This window comes from Kwoniella europaea, chromosome 1, assembly GCF_036810445.1.
Source record: "Kwoniella europaea PYCC6329 chromosome 1, complete sequence".
Taxonomy (NCBI): Eukaryota; Fungi; Basidiomycota; class Tremellomycetes; order Tremellales; family Cryptococcaceae; genus Kwoniella; species Kwoniella europaea.
In genome coordinates, this window is record NC_089487.1 from 7,713,641 (window position 1) to 7,733,013 (window position 19,373).

Here is a 19,373-nt window from a genome sequence, read left to right on the forward strand (position 1 = left end):
AGTTGATGGATGGAGGATACACAAACAAAAGAATGACAATGAAATGAATTGCATTTGCTCGGCTTGTCACGACATCGTCGTCATACCTGGTGGCATGTGAAGTGAGCTGAACCGGAAGAAGCAGAAGAAATGAGTCAGTAGCACTAAATGGGGTGGCCAGATGTTGTACACTGTCTTGTGCTTCTGGTGTGAGGCTGAGAGCGTAATCTGTTGCAACTAATCTGCCGATCGGATCGGTATATGTCTATAAAGAGGGGTAGTGACGCATTTATCAATCACTGTTTCCCTTCTTTTGTTCTGGTTCAAAGGGAGGGAAGGTTGTGTTTGTCTTGTTCTTTCAACAAACTATATAGCATCGATATCACACGCATCTATCTCTTCCTCTCCATATTGGTCATACATCCTTCTATAAGATCGTCTCATTTTCAACAACTTCTAACAGACAGTCGAAGCATAAATTCAAGGGGATACTTTGGTGCGGGATCTATTTTACCCCGTCAACAGTGCTGGTTAATTTTGGATCAGAAACACCAATTCAGTTTGTCACCTCAGCTTGAGCTGTCCTATCCATTCATCGACAGCATTCACATTTCCTTTCTCATTCACACGCCCTCTTACTCACGAGTCTACTCTCCTTTTGGTCCATCAACCATATTCTCCTCTTCTTCTTTTGTCCCTCATCCTTGCTGTACGAAAAGGACTATCTCCCGACAATCGCAGTTTCGGCTCAATTACGTTAGGATTCAACCATTTAGTTGATTCGTTGATTCAGTCAATCGTTTACCGATTTGATTGGGAAGGCTTGTTTACTCTTGCATATCCTACCATCTCCTTCTTTCACACTCTCCATAGATTTACCAACTTCTTGCATTTGCCACCCACATCTGCCCCCCTCCGCTCTCCATCTACGATGCCTTCTGCAAACTCCCGTCCCCGACCGAAGTTACACGGTCGATCTTATTCCAACCTTCACGACGACCCTCCATCAGACGCCACCAAGGCAGACGACGATGCAGTCGAGGACGTCTATCGCGAGGTCAATTCCACCGGATCGTTACAGGCAGCAGCTAAGAAGTTGGAACAATACGCTAGGTTCGCCAACGATCCTGAAGAGTCGGGATTCCTCGAACAACATGATATCCAAGAAGATGTAATCATGACTGATGAAGATACAGATGACGAATTGTCGCCTATATCCCCTGGTCAGCAGAATAGTAAAGGGGAGGTGGTCCATTTACAGGAGGTTGTAGATGGTTTGTGGATTGGTGATTTGGTGGCTGCTATGGATACTGAGGGATTACAGCAAAGGGGTATAGTAAGTTGTTCAACGACTTATAAGCTTGGTTTCCTTTGTCTCTCAATCAGCTAATCATTCTTCGCTGTCACTGTGCTAGACCAACATTCTATCCCTGCTCAGACCTGCATTAGAGTTCTCCCCTGAATTCTCTGTATACCCATTGGAAATTGACGATTCGGCAGATACGGATATCCTCACCCACTTACCATCGTGTGTGGCTTGGATCCAGTCGATCCTCCAGCTAAGAGAGAAATATGAAGCTTCGAATGGAAATGAAGAAGTTCAGATAGAGAGAGATCCGATAATATCTAGATTGGCTGGTGAGCCCAAGAATGGCGGTGTGTTGGTACATTGTCAAGCTGGGATGAGTAGGAGTGCGACTGTAGTGGCTGCCTTTTTGATGAGGGAATATGATTTGGATCCCGTTCAGGCTGTGGTGGCATTGAGGGAGAAGCGACCTGTGGTAGAGTGAGTAATGACTCCGATAATCATCTCTTCGTCGTACTAATTCTTTACATATATCTTTCATAGCCCATCTGAAACCTTCTGGCATCAACTTGGGTTATTCTATAATGCTGATGGCAGAGTCTCACTCAAGGACAAATCTACAAGAAGATTCTATATGGACAGGACAGCATCCCAATTTATGAGTAGGTGACATCCATCTGATCGTCAATGAAACAACCTGTCAAGCTGACTTATCGTTCGCAGATGGGGATGGAGGTGCACCTGCAATCGACCAAATGGCCAAATACCCCTTGACACCCTCACCTTCCAATCCACCTACACCTATGGGAGGCCACGGTCGACGCAAAATCCGATGCAAGATGTGTCGAAGACAGTTGGCAGTAAGAGAACATATGATGGACCACATATTGGATCAACAACCCGTCTCCAGACCTAGAACCCCATCCAATGTCACTCTACCTTCACCTAAACTATCTACAAGCTCCAACTTCGCCCCTGCCAGTGGATCATCAGCTAAAGAAAGAGAACGAAGAGCCAGTGTAGTTAGTGATGTTATAAATCCCTTGACTGGTCTACCAGGTAGGAGAGCAAGTCATACTTCCATTTCAAGTTTATCGGCATTACAAACCACCGCATTAGACAACTCTTCGAAAGACAGTCAATCCCAACAACCTTCTCCAGGAGGTGGTATACCCCTACCGAGAAAACCTTCCACACCCGGATTGACATTGACAGCTTCATCGCCTGAAACCGGTAATCATTCGAAACTTTCTGGTGAGAAGGAACATATGCCAAGCATATTAGGTAAATTGGAGAATAATAACTCTTCACCGAAATTACTATCTTCTTCGCCTAAACCAATTTCAAATGCACCATCCCCTTGTCTTGACAACCAGCCTCCCCCTAGTGGTGGAAGGGTATTTCAATCTGCTGAACAGTTGAATTCAAGATTACCTCCTCAGTTATTGGCCTTGAGAATGGCGGGAAGTACACCGACGAGTCAATTATCTTCACCTATCGGAAGTTCACCTACTTCTTCACCTGAGAAAGAAAATCATACTCCATCGCAACAGAGTTACCCTCCGTCTCAGTCTCAAAATGTTACGAACGCAGCTAGAAGGATGAGCATGTTGGCTATGACTCCCAATACACCTGATACACTTGAGAGAAGAGGTAGTATCTCTGATATCCAGGGTGGGAGTGGGAGTGGAGGATATCCTATATTGGTTAATAATAAATGTTCGGGTTATTTCGTCGAACCTGTAAGTGATGCTCGTGAACATGCATGGTGCCATCGCACGTTTACAATATCGCTGACAGATCGGTGTTTTATCATCGTGTTTCGCTAGCTCACATGGATGGAACCCGTCTTGCAGAATGGAGATATAGCAGGAAAGTTGATTTGCCCAAACGAAAAATGCGGTGTGAAAATCGGTAATTTCGATTGGGCGGGTGTTCAATGTGGTTGTAAAGAATGGGTGACACCTGTGAGTTATCGAAAGTTCTTTCTGATAGATGATGATAACTAGTATCTGACGCACCTGTTGGATGGAATATAGGGGTTCTGTATTCATCGAAGTAAGGTTGATGAAGTTTGGTAGATCATCGTCACCGTGGAGTTCTTGTGAAGATCTTATTGTCCATTTTTAATTCATTCTTCCTATTTTCTTCTTTTGTTCTTGCGTATACATAAACACAAATTACATCATTTGCATATATTTCCAGTTTCACTAGCATCATCTTCAGATTATATACACGTAGCATCATACGAAATCACAAATGTGACGCCATGACATTTTCCTTACTCCTCAATTCGAGATCTTTCGGATGATCTGTACATAATCATGTTGATATTGCTAAATATCGATCATATTCACATGCATTCTTTCATCGTCTCTGCAATCCTGCAATAGGCTACATTACATCCAAGCGAACGATTGCACCTATTCTCGAGGGTGATGTGGCGAAGTGGCAGACCAGTGTGGCTTGTCATTGTGGGATGAAACTCGGTTTTTGGGAATGTCTACCATATTTTGATCATTTGGCCCTGCGTTTCTTCCCAAATGACGCAGATATGAGGACTCACAGCCTTCCTTGGAGTTTAAGAAGATGAAGACTCATACCAACATCCCCATGATAGTACAGTAAGAGCTAATGTGAAAGGGTACGACTTTGAGCATCAATCTCCAAAGTACTGTAGACAAATTAAGTTCTTATTGATCCTTGGCTATACTTCTGTAACCACTAACACCACGGGAATTGAAAAAGTCAGTGCCCTACGGACCATCCGTTGCCCTTTTCTCTGAACACGAGAAAGAAAGAAAGAAGCCAAAGATCAAAGATAACGAAAGGGGCCGCTTCATTTTGCTCGCCTACGAAAAATGCGACTACCTCTGCAAACGTTATTTACCATCCTCCTATTCCTCACTCTTCAATCTCCCATATCAGCGTTCCTAAACCTATCTTTCCTATCCCCTTCTTCACCGACGATATCTTCATCACTCAAAGGTAAGAACCTCATACCTCTTAAACAATACCTATCTTCTTCCAAGAGGACAACTCAGCCCAGGAGATTTGGTTATTTCTCATTTTCGAGACATCCTAGATCTCTACCCGATTGGGATCCTCTGGAGGGCGTAGAAGGGGTATTGGTACATCGTGGTATAATACCCAATCAGGAAGTGACAAGCCTAAAAGCTGAATCTGTGGCTATCGACCAACTTCCCAACGATGATCCGGTTGAAATGAGAGAGGAAGACATGGAGGGACAGTTAGAAGAAAGGGATGATGATGAGGATGAGGAGGAGGAGGAGGAGGAGGAGTTTATATTGGAAGATTGTGAAAAACGACAAGACAATGTTAATCTGGGTAATAGTCAATCGTTAATAGCGGAATTAGGTTCCATCCCGCAGGAAGAAGTCAGCCTAGCGCAAACCCAGTCCCAGGAAGATATAGGTGCGAGTGACCAGTTGGACATTGATCCCTCATCGTCCGTGTCGATGTCAACGGACGGAGGCGCAGGCGATACGAGGAAGCATAATGATAAGATCCTATGGTCAGGTTTAGAGTCTTTGTTACCGCTCGAAAAAGGGATAATGAAGAAGAGACATAGTGATAAATCTGGTGGGGGACGGAAGTACCATTCAAGTGATGGGGGTGGTAAGGATGACGAGGGAGATTATAGTCCGGGAAGGGGAAGAAAAGGGAGTCATGGAGATGATTATGGTTCGGGAAGGAAAGGATATGGTAAACATGATAACGGTTATGACAGTGGAAGTAGGCATTCTGGACAAGGGCAAGGAGGATGGAATGATGCTAATAAATCTCATCGTGGGGGAAATAAGAACGGTGAAGGTCGACCTGGTGCTGATGGATGGCATAAAGGTGGTTCAGGCGATGGCGGGAATGAGAATGGACGATATCAAGAAGACTGGGAAAGACCTTCCTCATCCTCATCGAACAATCATCATGGTCACGGCTCAGGGAGCAACGACGATGATGGAGACGAAGGGTGGTATCACGGTGATGGTTCAGATTCAAGTCCAAAAGGAGACGGAAATAGGAATGGGAAATGGGACGAGGGACCATACCGTCCTTGGAAATCCAACTCGAATACCAATTCAATTTGGGATCATCATCCTTCTTCGTCGGACTGGGACAACCATCCATGGCATCCCTCATCAAATACCAACACTAATTCTGACACCGACCATGGTTTTTCCAGTCAATCCTCATCGAACAACCATCGTACGGACTGTACGAACCTTTCCAGCTTCTACAAATCAGCCCAACAGAATGGAGGAGAATGGCTCAGACATAATGGATGGTCTTCCTCTGGCACCAACGGAGATGACACACCCGATTGCTGTACATGGTTTGGAGTGACTTGCGATCCGATTTCCAGGAGAGTCACTGCGCTGAATCTGAGAAATAACGGGCTGGAAGTTGATCTGTTTAGGAGTTTGTTCAACTTGGATGCACTGATGAGACTGTGAGTGTGTCCAAGCTCAAGTGGTTCAACGAACAAAGCATATAATGAACATCGCCTTGACACTAATCTTTTCTGCATACTCGTCTAGCGATTTGTCCCAAAATACACTCTCCTCTTTACCAGACACATTTGATTCCCTACCCCGACTTATCCATTTAAATATCTCATCCTCTTCTCTATCATCCTTCATCCCTAGCTCCATATCAACTTCGACCTCATTGATCAACCTTGATCTATCGAATAACCTTTTGGTCGGGAACGTTCATCTGTCCGCATCAACGTTGAAATCGGTCGATCTGTCAAATAACAAATTGAGCAGTTTCTCAATTAGCCCAAGTGGGATGAACAGTCTGAGTAAATTTGTATTGAAGAATAATAACTTCGAGGGTGAATTACCTGATTTGAGTGGGTTGAGGAGTTTGCAGAGTTTGGATGTTTCTTATAACAAGTGAGTTGGCTTGTGTCGAATCGTAATGCTTCCGAAATAGGGTAAAGGCTGATTACAATGCCATGAACTTGTGAATTCCCAGCTTGTAAGTACAGTGCTCTCTTGTATGACATTCACCAGGAGTTGTGATCGCATTACAAGCTCCGTGAGGTTTTTTTCAGCCACTAATGTGTTTATTCTTCCCCTCGTCTAGTACTGGAGCATTATTCGATACATCAAATCTCACCAATCTTACAAGATTAGACGTTCGTTCGAATCAATTGACAGGTAAGTCACATACCCTCGATACCATTTTTTCAAACCAATAATACCCTTCTCCGATCGATACTGACCTCCCCTCATTATCTGTATCAGGATCCTTCCCCATCCTCCCATCATCAATCCAATCACTATATTTATCCTCCAACCAATTCACCGGTCCTATACTCTCTCTCCCTGCTCCAAAGGATTTGACAAGCTGTTATATCCTACCTAATAATTTCTCACCATGTCCATCGAAAGAAGACCTAAGTGACCCAAATACGTTGGCTTCGAAATGTCATCTCAAAACATGTGGTCAACAACAACCAACCATCACAGTCGGTTCGTCAAGCACTAGTGGAGGTGGGACGGGAGCGACAATTGATGCATCTCAAGTATCTGTCACTACTCTACCCAACTCGCAAAAGGGAATTCCAGTAAATCCTTTACCTGGTGAAAACCTGAATAACTCCCAGAATGGAGGACAACCTGTAGTAGGAGTGCCTTCCAATGAGTGGCAGGGATTGAGATCGAAAAATCAACAAAATCAACTTCCACAAGCCCAATCCCAGAGGTTAGGCTCAAATAAGTTGAGTAGTGAGGGGTCAAATACGATACATATCCATGGGCGATATACCATAGTAGTCGGTTTATTCGTTTCATACGTTTTATTCTCTTTTGGTTCATTGTGACGAATATAACGATAGCTACGACTTTCGGTTGATGACATAACGATAATGTATAATGCAAGCTTTCCTCCTTACCTTCAATTATATCCCGGACAGACAACAAATGATGCTCTATTGCTATGCAAGATTAAGATGAGCTGACTGTGTCAGCTCTGATCATACGGTATCATATAGGTCAGAATCAATACATCATATAAATAAAATTAGTCTTTCACATGTTTCCAAGAAAGAGGTAAAAATAAACATCAAAATGGCGATTGTCTCGCTTCACGCCACTCCACTACAGCTGCGAGTACAGAATACGTTACTGTCAGAACCGTCTGACAGGTTTGAGGTCTCTTTGTTTGTTATTTTAGCTAAACTACTCTTTCTGTTCTACTATCAGGTTACATCAATACCACGTCACATTCCAGGTTAGACACATTTCCAGGTTCAGTCGTCCTTGAAATAGGTCTAAGCAGTTGTAGGAGCTTGTTGGCCCATTGAGGCGTAATAGCTATGAAAATAGGGTTAGGCGAGTTTCTCATAGTCGTGAGTGTCAGCAACTTACGCAGCGTAAGGATCAGCACCACCTGCTGGAGCTCCTTGACCATAAGCATTATCCTGTCCTCCGTATCCACCACCGTATCCGTAGCCTGCACCGCCTTGACCGTATCCCTGTTGTTGATATCCTTGATTGGGTGGTCCACCGTATCCACCACCACCAGGGGGACCACGAGAACCGCCTGGACCGTCTGTGTTAACACAAGGCATCAGTAAAACTTACAATGGAATTCTATTTTAGAGGGTCACTTACGACTGATCCAGTTCTCGGGGACTCGCCAAGGAGGCACTCTATCTTGCGCAGGTGGTGCAGCACCGATAGCGCCAGCTGGTCTACCGGAAGCAGCACCTCCACTTCCACCTTCACCGAGTTCGGCCATAAGAGCGGTATATTCAGAGTCGAAAGCGGTCTGTTTGTTCTGGGCCAGGTTGGGGTCCCCTCGTCCTCTACAATCCCTCGCCATGTGTCCTGCACCACCACATAACCTACAGATGACATTGGCACTGTACACTCGTTGTTGAGGACATTCCCATCTTCGATGACCTTTCTCACCACAATTCTGACAAAGCTGGTTCTCATCGTCTCGAAGAGTACCGTTAAGCGAAGCAAGTTCTCGGAGCTGGTTTCGTTTGTGGTCGTTCTGACCTTCGGGTGTAGAAGCGGCCTACGTTCACCAAAAATCATCAGTAAATGAAGGGATAATCTAACATAAAGAGGAGAACTTACAGTTTCAATAACCCTGTTAATCAATGCCACACATCCCTTTACCTTGTCTTCGGTATCCGCAGTGATAAGACAATGCAGTTCATCTTGTTCATCTTCTGGGAAATCACCTGGTCTACCTTTACCTTCTTTCACACTTCCTTTACCTCTAATACTGATCTTGGCACCACTTTCTCTTTCCATTCTCTTAAGGGAATTACCACGAGGACCAACGAGTAAACCAAAGAAGTTGATTTCTGGGAATTCTTTCACTGGTATATATACTTTATCACTTGGTTTACCACCACCTCGTCTATTTTGCATCTCCGCTGGCGGCCTGAAGTTGGGATCGGATTTCATAGCTCTATCTACCAATCTGGCTTTTTCATCTTCCAACTTCTTTCGGTATCGGATCTCACGAGTGTTGGTCCTTCGACCATAAGCGTCATATGATGGTGGTGGTGAAGGTGATCGTTGTCCTTCAGGAGGCACTACATCGCCAGTACGTAATTTTCGGTTGATCTCCTCCAGTCGAACGTGGATAGCATAGTTGTCCAATTCGGCTTGAGAGACCTTACCGGTGATGGCTACTGGAAGACCGGGTACGTCGACTTTGGCATCTCCCCATCTTGATCGTCTCTTTCTGGGTCCCTCTGCAACGTAAAACTAGGTAAGCAGGCATCATAGACGGTAGAGTCAGGACAAGCAAACTCACCTTCTCCAGCAGCATCCCTTTCTCGTCCCCTTTCAGGTTCGTCATATCGACCTCTCCCGTCATCACCTCCATATCTATCTCTGTCTCCTCCACCACTACCGCCATATCTATCCCTGTCATCACGTCTGTGATCATCCCTCCTTCTATCATAATCGTCCCTTCGTCCGTAATCATCTCGGTCGGAACGTTCTCGGTCTTGACGACCGTTGAAGAATTGTATATCGGAGGCGGGAGGTCGTGGGGCGTGTGACGGAGGGTTGGAAGGGGGAGGAGCTTCTTCGGGTAAGCCAAATCGTCTTTTGTTACCTATAGGTACCTGAGAAATGGAAACAATGTCAGTGAAAGCATTTACAGATGAAAGAAAAATGGCATGACTAATACTAAGACTCACATCGTTAGTTCCCGTCGTCCGGGCTGCTGGTCTCCACATGTTGCACTGGTCTTCTTGCTGTCTCCTGTGACTGTTCAAGCACTTTTGATGGTATTCTTATTGGTGATGATAAGAGATGAATGATTCACAGCTGAAGTAATCGGAGTGAATGAGATGTAATCTAGACGAGATGAGGGGAAAAGAACAGCCCAGTAAGGTGGCAACCAATATCCGCAATATCAGTTTATTCTTTTTTATCCCAACCAGTCCTCTACACGTGGTATCCAGTTCGCCACCATGTACCATCCTACGTCTCTTGCGCTATCGTTTTCTTGCTGTTGTAGTGTCCATTTCTCTCTGACTGTATTCATCTATCAGCATCCCGGCTGAATCAGCTTTCACCTTGTAAACAGCACCACTTCTACGTTGCAGTGCAGCCAGTAATTCAGAGCCATCGCCAAAATGCTCAACACCAGTGGTAGGTATCTGCATCCTGACTTGCCTGTACCCTTCATGTCTCCTTGTTATACATGCTGACCTCCACTTATTTCAGCTGCCCTCCAAGGGGGTAAGATGTCCCGAGAAGAGTTCCGACGACAAAAAGATCTCGACGCAGCTCGTAAAGCCGGTACAGCCCCAGCTGCAGTCGACGAAGAAGGAAATGCTATCAACCCCCATATCCCAGAATATATCACCAAAGCACCTTGGTATGCCGATACTGGCAAACCATCATTGGCACATCAACGTATCGGTAAAAGCGATGGACCTGCTCTAAAGCTAGATGAATGGTATGAAAGAGGTCAGACGGCAGGACCGGCAGCAAAGAAATATCGTAAAGGTGCATGTGAGAATTGTGGAGCGATGACACATAAGAAGAAAGATTGTTTAGAAAGACCTCGTAAGAAAGGAGCTAAATTTACCAATAAGGATATAGCTCCTGATGAGGTGATTCAGAATTTCCAAAGTGATTACGATTCGAAGAGAGATAGGTGGAATGGATATGATCCATCATCATATAAGAACATAGTAGATGAATATGAAGCTACTGAAGCTGCCAGAAAGAAATACCGAGAAGAAGAAATTGATAATCAAACTTCAACTGCGGACATGTCAACAGCTAAGAAATTAGCTAAAAAGGAGAAGAAGGAGAATGGAGGTGACGGAGACGATGATGATTTCGGTTCTAGTGATGAGGATGAAGATGATGAAGATAAATATGCAGAGGCTGCTGATCAGATTGGTCAAAAGTTGGATACGAAAACTAGAATTACTGTTAGAAACTTGCGTATCAGGGAAGATACGGCGAAGTATCTACATAATCTAGATGCGGAATCGGCATACTACGATCCAAAGACTAGATCGATGAGAGATGCTCCTATACAAGGTATGGCTCCGGAGGATGTGAGTGTCTTTCATTACAGGTAATAACTTCGTAATATATGCTGATGGTCTATACAGATGAAATTCGCAGGAGACAATTTCCAGCGATACTCAGGAGATGCAACCAACATACAGAAACTACAGATGTTTGCCTGGCAGTCATCTCAACGTGGACACAACGTTCATATGCTTGCTAATCCGACGGCTGGTGAACTGTTACACAAAGAATTCCAGGAGAAGAAAGAGGTGCTCAAGGATACGAACAAAAATTCGATCTTAGCTAGATATGGTGGGGAAGAGCATCTGGAAAGATTGCCCAGAGAGTTGTTGAATGGTCAGACGGAGGATTGTGAGTTTCCCCTCCTCAGCTCGAAAGTAAAACTCACTAATTGGGATCACCCAATGTAGATGTCGAATACTCTCGATCCGGTCAAGTCGTGAAAGGTAGAGAAAGAGCTATACCGAGATCCAAGTATGATGAAGATGGTGAGTTGATTCTTGGCTTCCATTGTTTCATTGGCCATCAACTGATATACATTGGATGTGAATAGTGTATATCAACAATCACACGGCCGTCTGGGGATCATACTACGATCTCTCAAGTGGACAGTGGGGATATGGATGCTGTCATTCCCTCATATCTGGTTCTTATTGTACTGGCGAAGCAGGTAAGACAGCCAACAGTTCATCAAGTGTATCAGCCCTATTGGAATCTTCAGCAAGGGTAAAAGAGATTGAAGAAAAGGCCGAGAAAGAGAGGAAATCATTGGCAGAACAACATCTTGAAGATCTAGCTTCGGGCAAGAAAGATAAAGGCAAAGAAAGAGAAGCGCCAAAATATGGTAGTAGACCTGATGATTTGTTGGATGACGATAAAGTAGATTTGGATAAAGAGAAATTGAGAAAAGCTCTGGAGCAGGAAAAGAAGAGGAAAGGTTTGAATGAAGATGATGCTTGGGAACAAAATAAGAAATCGAAAACTGATGTTACTCAGGAAGAAATGGGTAAGTTAAGTCAAATACCCATCTTCTGGTTGTTTTGTCAATCGAATCGAATTGAATCGTGTACTGATTTGAACTTGATTGTGTGATTTTGCAGAGGCATACAGGTTATCAAGACAGGGATACGAAGATCCAATGGCGAATTACAAAGATACGGGCGGTTATGATCTGGTTTAAGTTTTTTTATGTATTCTGTCAAGAGAGTTATATGTACTATTTTATCAATGCAATGCATCCGAGATCTGAGATCGTATTCAATGATGATTGATGAGATATACTGGTAAGTGAATTACGAAAATGCTATATAATACTTAGGTACCTCTTAAGAAGCTCAGCGTACCTAAACTATATCCAATCAACCCTCTCAGTCTCCTACTTTCCCTCTCCTGTTCAATTTTCAATTCTTTCAATTTCTCTCCCAATCCCTCTTCTCCATCTTGCGAGCTACCATTCGAGATCAATAAATCTGAATGTACCGACAAGAAAATCGATAAGATCGATTGTACAGCTTCGTAATCCCTCTTAGACTTCAAGCGACCTATCAAACTTGCCAAAAACATGTTCAAGTGATCCAGAGAGTTGAGTGATCGGATTTCGAGGTCTAGGGTGGATGGTGGGAGGGATTTCATATATTCGAAGAATGAATTATCTACCATAGTGACAACATAATATCAGCAAAAAGTGATATATAGATGACTGACAGATGTTTGAAGAGAAGTGACAGTTTTGTAGATTCAATACTCACAATCACCATTTTCGTCTTCCCGAGATAACCTTTTTGTGAATTCACTTTCCAACCATCCACTAGCCAGATCCAATCTATTTCCATTCTGTCCATTGGAAGCAGTATCTTTCTCTTGAGCTGCAGACAAGTCAAATCGAGTTTCCAGACCTGATACAGTAGGTAAGAAGAAAGGTGCCGCTTCAGGTGCTTTTGGCGCTTCTTTAGGTTTATTACGTTGCTATGTCCATACAGCCGTTAGTATCAAGATGGTTTAAATATTTGACAATATGTATGCTCACCTTGATGGTTTCAAGGTTGAGTAACGTCTGCCATCTTGATCTAGGCAATAACGACATCGTTATCAGTCCTTCGGCCAGTTGATCAGGCGTAGTGTATATATCGGTAAATTCAGGTGCTCCAATATCTTCGATACCTTCGATAGCTACATTTTGTGTCCAAATCATCAGTCAACCCAATCTCGTATACGACGAAGATAAGTAGGATTTGTATCACTCACCAGCATCTTCCTCTAAACCTTGAACAGAAGGTAATCCGACTTCCGGCACGTCTTCTTCTTCAGGTATATGTCGTAAAGCCACTTCAGAGAACTGAGCTTTGTTTGCCCTATCAGAATTACACCATACTGTCAATCATTTCATCTTTATTACGTACAGAAAAGGAACAACTCACCAAAGATGTATACCGACACTATCTACATGAGCAGTAGCCAAGAAATCACCGGTAGGAGAGAAAGTGACACTGGTAGCGATTGAAGCAGTTTTGAAAGCGTCAACCAATCTTCCGGTGGGTATATCGAAAGTTCGGATGGTTGAGTCGAGGGATGTAGAAATCAACCACCTTGAATCGGGTGAGAACACCTATAGATAATGCGACGTGACATCAGCCCTACTGTACCTTGATTAGATGGTGATTATGATCTATCGTATCACTCACCGTATCGAGGATCCGCCCTTTGAAACCTCTTAACTCTCTCACGACCCTTCTCGTCTCGATGTCAACAAGTCGGACAGTCAGATCATCACATATCAATGACAACAGACCAGAGTCCCTGTGCAGCGACATGGAAGTGATCGAGGTGGATAATTGAGCAGTATGGATAAGTTGAGTGGTATGGAAGTCGAAAAACTATTCGGAAACCTGTCAGTCTCGATCTGAACTGGATGTCTAGCCATATGTGTTTACTCACGTATAATTTCCCTTCCAGGGTACTAGCCACGACAACCCTATTCAGTGCGTCACTGACTATGCCTGTGATAGCTTCTAAGGTCTTTGATGCAGTACCGTTCACACTTTGTTTAACAGCTTTGGACTTGGCAGTTTGACTCTGAGCGATGATTTTCGGTTTACTATCACCCGGCGCAGGACCAGATAGAGAGAACGATCGTCGTTCCTTTCCGGATTGCATGTTATACATCCGTATATCACCTGTCGAAGAACCGACAAGAGCGAAATTACCGCATGCTGTGACAGTCACCGCCTGGAGAGTGGAAGATGGGCTCAGTCTCGTTACCGAATAGAATTGGATCTGTATTATGGGTCAACTTACCTGAGCTACACCACTTTCCATCTCGAATGTCCATGCTCCCAATCTCTTCTCCTGCACTCTCCATGTCCTGGCAACAGCGTCATCTGCGTGTGCAGTGACGACATCCTCCCAATCTTTTGACCTGATGGACGAACTTGCAATAGCCGTAATTTGAGGGTATTTCAGATGGTCGACAGTTACTCCTAAACCAATTGCTTTCTTGATCAAAGAACCTGAGATCAAAGTAATGTTAGCTTCAGCGCCGGTTTAATGGCATAACGGCGATCCAGCCAAACTGACCTTGAGAAAGTTCGAAACTCCTTGAATCTCTCACTACGCTGGTATACCTTAGTGAGCGATCTCTACCAGCAGTCAAGATCTGTTTGCCATCTTCTCCGTAGTATCGTATACATGTTGGTGGAGCATGATGACCTCCTCTGAATTTCAGTAATCGGGGCACAACAGTCGGAGAGTCACACAACCATTGCTACATCAATTTGTAAGCCTGACATCCTACTGTCCTCGTCAGCGGGCTGGCACTCACTTTCACACTGTTGTCCGCACTTGACGAGACTAATAACGGCTGACCGGCTGCCCATTGAAGACCAGTGATACTCTGGTCATGTGCACCTCGCAATACGTGTAAGATTCTTCCACCTTTACTTAGATCCCAAGTTGCCAAAGATCCAGTTGAAGAAGCCGTCGCTAAGATTGGTGGTCCGTCTATGCGTATATAAAAGTCAGCAGAGTGAGAGCTGGTTAGAGGTAGTCGGACACAAAGCTTACCCATCCTGAAGGACAATCCAGAAACTGCACCATCCTCAACTTTCATCTGCATTACCAGATCACCTTGACGAATATCCAGGATCCTCACACTACCGTCCAGATATCCTATACCCACTACGTCTATAGCTGGAGATTGGACGATAGCTGTTATAGGTGATGCAGAAGCAGGTGTGGGATGGGAGAAAGTATGAATCAAGGTACTGTAAATCATGATCAGTTGACATATCGGGTATTATACTCTCCTGAGGACTGCTCACCATGTCCTGACATTCCATAACTGCAATTCTCCCTGTTGACTTCCTATTAACACTTTGTTGAGGTATGTTGAGGGATGCATGATATGAGTGGCGGTGAATGAAGTGTGGAAAGTAATTTGATTCTTGATCTCTGTGTAATAGAAGTTGGTAAGCATCAACATTCCCGCCTTCGATGTTCGACGATTACAGCAGCTCACCTTTACTGTTAAGATCATAGATCACCATACCCGTACCATCCTCTTTGAGAACCAAAAGCTCATCGCCGAAAATCAGCATTTTGCCGAGGGTAGATTGATCAGGAGATAGGTAGTATCCGGTCTGTCCAAAGACCAACAATCAATCAGCCTCTATATCGTTTTCGATGGCATAGGAATTTGACTGACCTCTTTGCCTCGATGGTACTTGGTTACTCTCGCTCCAGCACTCGCATAAATGTCCGTACCTGTCATAGCCAGAGAGTTGATCTGAGCACCAGCATCAGGTCCTACAACCCATGATCAACCAATTGTCAGCCTTCTAGCCTTTTCATCTCCCTCATTAGCGATTGGGAGTTTGACTTACCGGCAAAAACCAAAGTCATCCTAGCAGCATCCCACATCAACCAACTCCTTCCTACCGATGTGGTGATATTCACTGTGGGAGTCGCCAAAGCACCTTGAGGTGTATGTACGAACATCGCGTACGGGACATGATCGGTTACATGACCCAACGCTCTGAACGGTGCGAATAGTCGAGGAGTAGGTTTGGAAGGTCCCGCTGCGGGCTGTTCGATGGCGCTGCCATTCTTCTGACGCTTGTTCTGATGGGACATCTTGAGATAGTCGTCTGAATTGCCTGCGAGACTGGGAAGGGGTTGGCAAGTTGTTGTCAGGACTAACGATGGATCAAGAGTTAACCCACAACCTTCACCATCACCTCTGTTGCTGAATTTATGATTTTCTCAAAATCTCAAAAAGCGAGCATTTGTGGTCTGCCACGTGCAAGCTCTCTGGTTTACGTAACCCAAAATGATCCAGAGTGAGATCTTGCTACAGTAGCTTGGATATGACTGACGTTGTATGCATCCGTATACGTAGGGATTGATCATAAGGATTCTAGTCGAGGAAAGGGGTGAGCGGAGGGGTATGCTCGATTTTGGATTTCAAACATGTCATAATGGAAGATCAATGACGAACGGGATATATAACTTACTCGGCAAGGGAGATCAATTTGAATTTGAGAAGTCCTGTCATAACTAAGAAGAAGATTCCAGATCATATCATCTATCTTTCATTCTCGTAGCAACGCATCTCTCTCGATCATATGTAAATAAGCACATTACATGCTTTCGTCGTCTTGACTTGCCCTAACGTGATGTGATGATCAAAGCCCAAATATACATACAGCCACGATCATACACCAAATTCCTTATCTTGTTATCTCAGGCACAACCCCACTTCAACTCAACCGTCCAAACTCAAATCCATCTTCGCCAATCTCTCCTTCCCTTCAATCTTGGAAGATGATCACTTGTATAAACTGACCCAAGTATGCAAGAAGCCTATCAAGAAGATGAGACAAGACGTATAGTGACTCTTGGTAGGTCATTTCCCCACACTTACCGTCCGAGCGAGCTGATCATCCCTTCGGCAACAGAACAATTCATCGTCGACACATTCACTAGGATAGGTGAGGATGGGATCGAAAGGGCTGTTGAACAGCCTGATCAGGTGAGCGTTCACCACCACTCAATACTGCTCCCAGTCGTTCTCTGACTGATATGCAATGAGCTCAGATAGGCGGAGGAGGTACTTATGGTATGTGCTATACCAGATATGATACATCCTTTGGTAGTCGAAATTCAGGATGTTAATCCATTTGGGACGAACAGCCATCATAGGTTCAAGGATGTTCGTACCTCCCTCTCAGCTAGGTATGATAATCGATTATACTCCAGATACTTTACCTCAAACTATGCGTCATGTGCTTTGCGAGTACGGTAAAGAGATGTGGTCATTCAGGAAGAGGCAGGATGGACATCCGACTGCTAGGGCTGTTAACAGGTACAATGGACAGACAAGGGGGTGAGTATTTCCATGAATTTTCAGACTGACTCACAGTGAATGAGATTATCATAAGAGGCAATGAACGTTTTGTAAACGGTGTCTGATCCCGATCTCATTATAGCTTCGAATACCTGACTGAACCTATACTTCTCACCCCATTTTCCCTTCTTGATACTCCCTTTGGAGAACCACTACCTTCCACAATTCACCTCATATCATACCCTGCTCCAAGGATCGAAGGTGTACTTGACGAGGTGAAAGCGCTAAAGCAACAGGAAGGATGGGATCCGATTATAATTTGGGAATCTGAAGAAGAGAGTTTGGAAGTGATACGGAAAGTAGCCAAAGGTATAGACATCATAGGGTAAGCATAAAGCTTTCATCTTATCGAGAGGCGGTCACTTTTAGCTGACCATGTGAGATAGACCAAACCATCATGAAGTACTTCGATTGTTTCCACGCACCATACCATCCTCTCCAACCGAAGCAGATCTAAAAGCCGTATACAGCCAAGCATGTAAGAACCTTGTAATTCTCCGCCCCAAAATAGGCGTCGTAGTTCGCTGTGGTCATTTGGGATGTTGTTATTCCATCAGTCCTCGTCCAGGACTCGATCCAGAAGTGAGATGGATACCAGCTTACTGGAATCCTCAGAGGAAGGGGTGGAACGAGAGTAGAGTTGTTGATCCGACTGGAGCTGGAAATGCATTTATGGGTGGTCTGGCAGCTGCGTTAGACTCGGGAAAGTCTCTTGATGAAGGTCAGTCTATGTTTCTCTGCGGTGTGTGGAACGACGGGTATGAATGAGCTGATGGGGAGTGGCCTGAGTAGGAGTGATATGGGGTAGTGTAGCTGCTTCATTCACGATCGAGCAGGATGGACTGCCTACGTTGAGTAAGCTGAATGGGAAGGAATTATGGAATGGGGAGGATCCCTGGGAGAGGGTGAGGATCATGAAGGAGGACTTGAGCATGATATGATACAATTATAAAACGAGCCATCAAGCAAGAGAATATGGACATCGTAGTACCTTTGCTTGGTACACCTTGATTCATGGACATGATTTGACATAGACATAAAGGTCATGCATGCATTGCTATACTCTTACGATAAAACCTCAGAGTATGTGAAGAATATTTATACAACAATTGAATCGAACTCTCATAACTTATATCCTCAGACCCATTCCTCTCATTGACCAGCCTCGAACCTAGCTTGACTAGAAGCAAAGAGCCTTTCCTGCAATGCCAAAAGTTCTTCCTGTGACATTCCGTTCGTATCGGGCTGTGCTCTCGTGCGTTCCTGTAAAGTATCATTCGATTCAGATTAACATGAAAACTCCTTATCGCCGTCTCTCTATATCGTTGGACATATCCAGATAAGAGGGGTGATGGTGATTGGACTCACCTTCTGAGATTGCTTGAAATCTTTGTTACTCTCTTCTACTTCAGGTATGAAATCTTCAAAACCAAGTTGCTAAATACCCATTCGTCCGTCAGCTGAAGAACTCGCTGACTTCCCAAGTTCGAAATGAAGAGACAGCCGATAGAAGATGAAGATCAAGAGCTAGGGTGCCGACATACCTTCAAAGCTTCTATAACATGTTCGGGTGATATTGTCTTCTTTGACGACTCGTCACATACTGTGTTAGATTGTGTCGAGATGAGTTTGACCCATTCTGCGGACGTGGAAAGCAGCAGATTAGTGAAATGTTCACTCTGATAACGAAATCATGAGAGCGACGTCCATCATCGTATCAAAAGAGTCGCGAGGAAAGACTGTTGATATTTATACTCACCAACACAACATTCGACTATTATATCTTTAGCTTCCTTGGCACAAGCTATATCTTCTGGAAGCATTTCTACGAATATCATCCAGAACGTCAGCATCCCTTGATTACCTCCAGACAATGCATAATAGGCAACGGGCAAGCATCGCGGTATAGCTTGATTAAGGTATCTGATTGAACCCACCTTGGATAAGTTTGAAGACAGTCGCTTTAGGAAGTCCGATATCATCGTCTCCTGCTGGTCCACCGCTATCTGACATTGTGTCTCAAATCTTCTCCTTCAATCACGTTCGGTTCGGTAGGGAATTGAGAACCCGAGAGGGATCTAGCGATAGTATCTGACAAGGATGTATGCAGAAGAAGAAGAAAGTGGATGCA

At 44.3% G+C, this 19,373-nt stretch overlaps 7 protein-coding genes across 7 annotated transcripts; 4 read left to right on the forward strand and 3 right to left on the reverse strand.

Moving 5' to 3' along the window:
* Positions 1-910: 910 nt before the first annotated feature.
* V865_002927 (uncharacterized protein) lies at positions 911-3,366 on the forward strand (the record flags this gene model as incomplete). Its single annotated transcript, XM_066226726.1, has 6 exons — positions 911-1,315; positions 1,395-1,765; positions 1,829-1,947; positions 2,009-3,027; positions 3,115-3,252; positions 3,325-3,366. 6 exons carry the CDS (start codon positions 911-913, stop codon positions 3,364-3,366), a joined length of 2,094 nt encoding a protein of 697 aa, XP_066082823.1.
* Positions 3,367-4,146: 780 nt separating this feature from the next.
* On the forward strand, positions 4,147-7,136 carry V865_002928 (uncharacterized protein; the record flags this gene model as incomplete). The annotated part of the gene is made up of 4 exons (XM_066226727.1): positions 4,147-5,756; positions 5,845-6,204; positions 6,398-6,471; positions 6,559-7,136. The coding sequence occupies 4 exons, from the start codon at positions 4,147-4,149 to the stop codon at positions 7,134-7,136; spliced, it is 2,622 nt and encodes an 873-aa protein (XP_066082824.1).
* Positions 7,137-7,586: 450 nt separating this feature from the next.
* On the reverse strand, positions 7,587-9,524 carry V865_002929 (branchpoint-bridging protein; the record flags this gene model as incomplete). The annotated part of the gene is made up of 6 exons (XM_066226728.1): positions 7,587-7,629; positions 7,684-7,867; positions 7,930-8,341; positions 8,404-9,032; positions 9,095-9,410; positions 9,486-9,524. The coding sequence occupies 6 exons, from the start codon at positions 9,522-9,524 to the stop codon at positions 7,587-7,589; spliced, it is 1,623 nt and encodes a 540-aa protein (XP_066082825.1).
* A 402-nt stretch (positions 9,525-9,926) lies between these two features.
* V865_002930 (pre-mRNA-splicing factor SLU7) lies at positions 9,927-12,022 on the forward strand (the record flags this gene model as incomplete). The annotated part of the gene is made up of 6 exons (XM_066226729.1): positions 9,927-9,942; positions 10,018-10,865; positions 10,923-11,193; positions 11,253-11,330; positions 11,396-11,848; positions 11,943-12,022. The coding sequence occupies 6 exons, from the start codon at positions 9,927-9,929 to the stop codon at positions 12,020-12,022; spliced, it is 1,746 nt and encodes a 581-aa protein (XP_066082826.1).
* A 134-nt stretch (positions 12,023-12,156) lies between these two features.
* V865_002931 (uncharacterized protein) lies at positions 12,157-15,969 on the reverse strand (the record flags this gene model as incomplete). The annotated part of the gene is made up of 15 exons (XM_066226730.1): positions 12,157-12,494; positions 12,591-12,807; positions 12,869-13,011; positions 13,087-13,193; positions 13,260-13,447; positions 13,524-13,715; positions 13,777-14,067; positions 14,137-14,348; positions 14,416-14,602; positions 14,660-14,838; positions 14,902-15,101; positions 15,159-15,288; positions 15,356-15,476; positions 15,542-15,642; positions 15,720-15,969. The coding sequence occupies 15 exons, from the start codon at positions 15,967-15,969 to the stop codon at positions 12,157-12,159; spliced, it is 2,856 nt and encodes a 951-aa protein (XP_066082827.1).
* Positions 15,970-16,687: 718 nt separating this feature from the next.
* V865_002932 (uncharacterized protein) lies at positions 16,688-18,183 on the forward strand (the record flags this gene model as incomplete). Its single annotated transcript, XM_066226731.1, has 7 exons — positions 16,688-16,736; positions 16,794-16,867; positions 16,933-16,954; positions 17,029-17,221; positions 17,325-17,567; positions 17,629-17,963; positions 18,035-18,183. The coding sequence occupies 7 exons, from the start codon at positions 16,688-16,690 to the stop codon at positions 18,181-18,183; spliced, it is 1,065 nt and encodes a 354-aa protein (XP_066082828.1).
* A 211-nt stretch (positions 18,184-18,394) lies between these two features.
* V865_002933 (uncharacterized protein) lies at positions 18,395-19,255 on the reverse strand (the record flags this gene model as incomplete). The annotated part of the gene is made up of 5 exons (XM_066226732.1): positions 18,395-18,505; positions 18,611-18,679; positions 18,787-18,881; positions 19,002-19,067; positions 19,180-19,255. 5 exons carry the CDS (start codon positions 19,253-19,255, stop codon positions 18,395-18,397), a joined length of 417 nt encoding a protein of 138 aa, XP_066082829.1.
* Positions 19,256-19,373: the final 118 nt, after the last annotated feature.